This window comes from Vanessa tameamea, chromosome 19 (assembly GCF_037043105.1).
Source record: "Vanessa tameamea isolate UH-Manoa-2023 chromosome 19, ilVanTame1 primary haplotype, whole genome shotgun sequence".
NCBI classification, from domain to species: domain Eukaryota; kingdom Metazoa; phylum Arthropoda; class Insecta; order Lepidoptera; family Nymphalidae; genus Vanessa; species Vanessa tameamea.
The window spans coordinates 4,828,561-4,834,007 of NC_087327.1; the positions used below are offsets into that span (position 1 = coordinate 4,828,561).

The window sequence follows — 5,447 nt, forward strand, 5'->3', positions numbered from 1 at the left end:
TTATATTGTACTACCCATGAACATATAATATTTATTTTCTTAGATGGCACCAAAGAGTACAAATACTTTTTGCATTTTTGAAAGTGGTAGCCCTATAATGGTTTACAGACTTGTCAAGTTAGCAGTCAGTTCTCATACACATTACACATTGTTATTTGTGGATGTCAACTAAAACGGAATATAATAAATTTGAGTTCTATTGTTTACTTGCGAAATATTTTCATTATAATTTTCCTTACTTCAAATTACTAGAAAAATGTATCTAAGATATTTTTTGAATGAAAATGGTGACCGACAATACACACTAGCGGTCTGTATTTTTTTATAACCTATACAGTTTTATCGCATGCTCAGTGATAATAACATGACTTTAAGAAATGTATTTTTATTCTTGAATTGCAGACTATAGATCCATCTGGAAAGCCTACGCTGTCGGCACACCCAGGTAGAAATATCATAAATCTTAGCGAGATTCAATTCACTGTAAATATTAGCTGCATATTTATGGTTGTAATGATTACTTACCATACTTTTTTGTTATTTCAGCACGATTCTCTCCCGAAGATAAATATTCTCGACAAAGGATAATAATCAAGAAGAGATTTGGACTTCTACTCACACAACAACCAGAACCGATTCACTAATTTATAGTTATTAAGAATATTTTTGTGATGACTAATCTTGTTACACCAAGACTTTAATTACAATGGATAAATTAATGCTTTAACTGACCTAAGTTGTTTTATATTTACATATCAAAAAAAATTGTAAACTATTTGCTTCAAGCATTTAATCATCTAAAAAATGCTTCTGTGGCCTAAACTATTTTAATTAAAATGGAACATCAAATAACTAAAGTAACTAACAAATATTAAAGCTGACTCTGATCACTAGAAAGGCTCTTGATTAATAATGTATGTAAGTAAAAGATGTACCATATTAATTCACAATAAAAACTGGTGTTAATTGTGTTGTTTTATTTTTCTATTGTTTTATCAACAAATTTCTTAAATACCCTATTTACAGGTATGAAAGTTTTAAAACATCTTAGTTCCCAAAGATTCTAGTGCATTGGGAATGTAAGGAATTGTTAATATTTATTACAGCACCAAAGTCTATGAACATAAAAAAATAGTTTAGTAACTTATTTCATTTTATTTGAAATGCTTAATGGAGTTTAACTTTAGTTCATTATAAATAAACAGAATAGAAATATATTTTCTCATACACCGGAAGATGTAAGATGTTGAATGGTTAATATTTCTTACGGCTCCAATGTCTATCGACGGTGGTGACCACTTGCCATGGGTGTGACAGTGAAGTACAAAAGATAGCAAAAAATTTTTGTATGAAAACTAGCACCATCTAATATACAAGGCGTGTCGTCTAAGCCACATAAAAACGCTTTAATTACACTAGATGTAGCTACACAGCCTGATCTTTAATTCTTTTAATTATTTTTATTATTATTACATTTTCAATATCCAAATTGAGGAAATCAATATTAAAAAATTGTTTATAAAGTAAAATCAAAGCCATTGTACAATTATACTATAATAAATTTATTCGAGATCACAATTTTACAATGGCAGTACTATGTGATGTCTTGAAGTTCAAAACTATATGAACGTATATGAACGAAGTTTGAAATTAAAATTATTTTTGTCGAGTTCGTTCTTGTTTTGTGCGTGCATCGTTTTCTCTGCTTTGATATACATTTTCACTTTTATTTTGACCTTGGCGTGTTTTACGGACTCTGATAGTGCTGCTTTCTTTGATGTTTGACTATTTTTTACGGACTACGAGTCCGTGGCCATATTGTTGAAGAATTGTTTAGACTTTTAATTTCTAAGCATTTTATAAATGTTAAAACTTGATTAATCATGTATGCATAAAGAAAAATACTGAACAATAAAAAAATATTCTACCTTTTTACAATTGTTTATGTTCAAAATATACAACATGTAAAAGTTCTACTAAACCAGAAAACACTATGTGATAAATTTCTTTCCAATTGCTGTTTTTCTGTTTTAGTAAAACTTTTACACAACCTCCTTCGAAGTAAATAAAAAATAATTATAATTTAATATACACGCTCTAAGAATCCAGCGCCATCTAGCGCAGAGGGCGGGGTAATAATAAATAGCTGATTCGCTTGTGTCGCATCTATTTCAGTATATATGTATTATTTATGCCACTTGCCATCAGGTGGCTATTTGACTGTCCACCTGGCATCTGCCGATAGCACATAAAAATAATTATTAATGACTACAATTTTAAACAAAAATTTAATGTCTGCAGGAAAAGCGATCTTGTCCATATGGATGACATCTTTCAAAAAATACCTTTGGATATACTCTAAAACTTAGGATAATCTTATATAATGTTTTATTTGTCGAAGGAATCGCCTAGAGGTGGTTATAGGGTATTATATTTTTGAATTAAGTTGATTCTCCGCCCTTTTTTATGTAATTCCCAGGGCGACTAACAGATCGTGATATGTTAAGTAATATATACATCAACACACACGCATAAATACGTAATATATTTAAATTATATTAATAAAAAATCCAAAATAAACAGTATAGAATTATATGTCTGTGGTATTCAAAATGCGCAAATGTAAACCTGAAATGGGTTTTTAAATTATTGTGCGCGTTTTAAGTTTAGTGACATGGAAAAAGATTGGGTATAAAATATAGATGACTGAGTAAGAGGATTTGAATTAGATTTTTATGAAATGAATGAATATATCAACTCTCAAGTTGTCAACCAACAGTCTGCGACAGCGGACAGCAGTCAAGAGTCAACACTGTCTGTCAGATGTCATCTGTATGCATTATTCAATTTCAATATTCATCAACTGTTAAAACTTAAAAGGCAGCACGATTCAACAAAACATTGATGAATAAAAAATAAATATTGGGTTGAAACTTAAAAATAAAAAAAAACCTTTATCGTTTAAAACCAAATGTACAATTAAATGAAGTAAAACGAAAAAATTAAAATGACGGATAAGAACGACGAGTTAAATATTTATTGGAATAAAATTTTGTATGCGTTTCCAATTCTTAACGACTCGTTGTTTACTGATTGTACTGCAGCGGAATATGAAGAAATACAACAAATAATCGTGGGTTTGGGAGTTCAAATAAGTATAAGAGATCTTATTTTTGTTCACATCGAAAAATATCTAAGACAACATGTAGCTCCCTCTTTTTGGGCAAAATTTACCAAAGCTGAAGAAGAAGTCAAGGGATTTCAGTTATTCAAGTCTGCAGTTAATGATCTTTATGAGTCTGCATCCAATTTTTTGCCTATTTTATCTAACCTGAAGATATTGTGTAATAGCTGTTGTGATAACAAGCCAATATTTGGTGAAAGGGATGTAACGTCTGGATTTAAGCAGCTACTGAGAGCTACTCTGCTCTCACAACTTCCTTTAGACTTTCAAGTTATAATCAATCATTTTTATAAAATCTCCTTTAATGTGTTTGATAACGAATATGAAAACTCAGAGATGGGTGAAGATGTAATGTGTTCTGGTTGCTGGAATGAATATTCTGATTGCAACTGTGCTTACATTGTTAAGGTCTTCCATGATACTAACCGGAAGCTTATGGAACTTCAGCTCCTTGAAAGATTGACAGGACAAGTTTTAACTAATTTTATACAAATGAGAATTGAATCACACATTCAGAAACTTTGTACTGGTACATTTGATGTCTCACATATAGACTTTTTAGAAAATTGGTTAGATACAACCGTCATGTCCTGGTTGACAAGGATATATTGTGCGGGTTCATCAAAACCACCATCTGATGATAAGAATATTTTAAATGCCATTTCAAAATTTAAGCAAAAGTTAAGTTATTATTTATATCATAGTTACACAAAACTGAGAATTGATCAGTTATTTAATATTATCATTGAATATCCAGATTCTCAACCTGCTGTAGATGATATTAAGTTATGTTTGGATAAGACGGATTTACGTTCCACTTTGTGTAAAAAGTTACAAAATGCCCTTGAGACAAGATTGTTACATCCTGGTGTAAACACACCTGACATTCTAACAGCCTACATATCCACCATAAGAGCTTTGAGGCACTTGGAGCCCTCTGGAGTTATTCTTGAAACTGTAACAAAACCAGTTAGAAGTTATTTACGAAACCGGGAAGACACTGTGCGTAGTGTTGTTAGCAGTCTGACAGAAGAAGGAGCAGGAAGTGAACTGGCTGAAGAATTGGCAAAATTTGCAGCTGAAAATGATGATGAAAATGAAAAGGAAGAGGCTTGGGATGAGTGGGTTCCAGACCCTGTAGATGCAGACCCCAAAATAAATTCTAATGATAGAAAAGCAAATGACATAATATCTATGCTTGTTAATGTTTATGGTAGTAAGGAATTGTTTGTAAATGAGTATAGAACACTTCTAGCTGACAGGTTATTGGCCCAAAGTGTTATTAATACAGAAAAAGAGATACGTTACTTGGAACTGTTAAAACTTAGATTTGGAGAGTCACAATTACATTTTTGTGAAGTGATGCTGAAAGATGTTTCAGACTCTAAAAGGATCAATGCACTCATACAACAAGATAAAAACTTTGAGGGATTCAGTGATAATTTCTCTTCTAATGCTATGATTCTATCAGCACAATTTTGGCCACCTTTCAAAGATGAAAGCCTAGAATTGCCAGAGGAAATTAAACAACATTTTAATGCTTACACAAAATCATATGAGGCATTGAAAGGTAATAGAACCCTGAGTTGGAAGCCACACCTGGGAAATGTAAATATTGAAATTGAACTAGGTGAGAAAAAATTAGACCTAACTGTTTCACCATTTAATGCTACAGTAATAATGCATTTCCAGAACAAACCTGAATGGTCGCTTGATGAATTGCATCAAGTTATGAAAGTACCTATTACAATTTTAAGAAGGAAAATAACATACTGGCAGTCAATGGGTATTGTAGCCGAAAAGAGTACTGATCACTATGTATTGGTTGATGGGACGGATGTAAACAAATCTAGTGTTGCTGTTAATCAAGTCCAAGAAATGATCTGTGAGGATGAAGAAACTGAAAGTGTCATGGCATCTGCTCATGACCAGAGAGAAGATGAACTACAAGTATTCTGGACATATATTGTTGGCATGTTAACTAATTTAGATTCTTTATCATTAGAACGTATTCATCAGATGTTGAAGATGTTTGCATCTCAAGCTCCAGGGGCTGAGTGCAGCCTTCAAGAACTAAGACAATTTCTAGATATAAAAGTACGTACCCATCAACTTGTTCTACAGGCTGGAATGTATAAATTACCAAGATCTTAAATAAAAGCTGTGAAAATGTTTTTATTTTTAAGTGATACTTTTTATTTTATAGGTATTATAACACTGTATTAAACAATATGGTCACTAGGAAATAATAAAAAAAGTAAGA

The 5,447-nt window shown here is 31.6% G+C and overlaps 2 protein-coding genes across 2 annotated transcripts; both read left to right on the top strand.

Moving 5' to 3' along the window:
• Positions 1-110: 110 nt before the first annotated feature.
• LOC113396075 (H/ACA ribonucleoprotein complex subunit 3) lies at positions 111-966 on the top strand. The gene is made up of 3 exons (XM_026633857.2): positions 111-310; positions 403-445; positions 547-966. The coding sequence occupies exons 1-3, from the start codon at positions 257-259 to the stop codon at positions 642-644; spliced, it is 195 nt and encodes a 64-aa protein (XP_026489642.1). The 5' UTR covers positions 111-256; the 3' UTR covers positions 645-966.
• Positions 967-2,859: 1,893 nt separating this feature from the next.
• On the top strand, positions 2,860-5,442 carry LOC113396054 (anaphase-promoting complex subunit 2). The gene has a single exon (XM_026633825.2). It carries the CDS (start codon positions 3,008-3,010, stop codon positions 5,336-5,338), a length of 2,331 nt encoding a protein of 776 aa, XP_026489610.1. The 5' UTR covers positions 2,860-3,007; the 3' UTR covers positions 5,339-5,442.
• Positions 5,443-5,447: the final 5 nt, after the last annotated feature.

What these genes read in the sequence shown, in the direction of transcription:
- LOC113396075 (XM_026633857.2), top strand. Translation starts at nt 257, where the DNA reads ATGTATCTAAGATATTTTTTGAATGAAAATGGTGACCGACAATACACA. An exon ending in ACCGACAATACACACTAGCG is followed by an intron (nt 311 to 402) that starts GTCTGTATTTTT and finishes CTTGAATTGCAG; the next exon opens with ACTATAGATCCATCTGGAAA. An exon ending in TACGCTGTCGGCACACCCAG is followed by an intron (nt 446 to 546) that starts GTAGAAATATCA and finishes TTGTTATTTCAG; the next exon opens with CACGATTCTCTCCCGAAGAT.
- LOC113396054 (XM_026633825.2), top strand. Translation starts at nt 3,008, where the DNA reads ATGACGGATAAGAACGACGAGTTAAATATTTATTGGAATAAAATTTTG.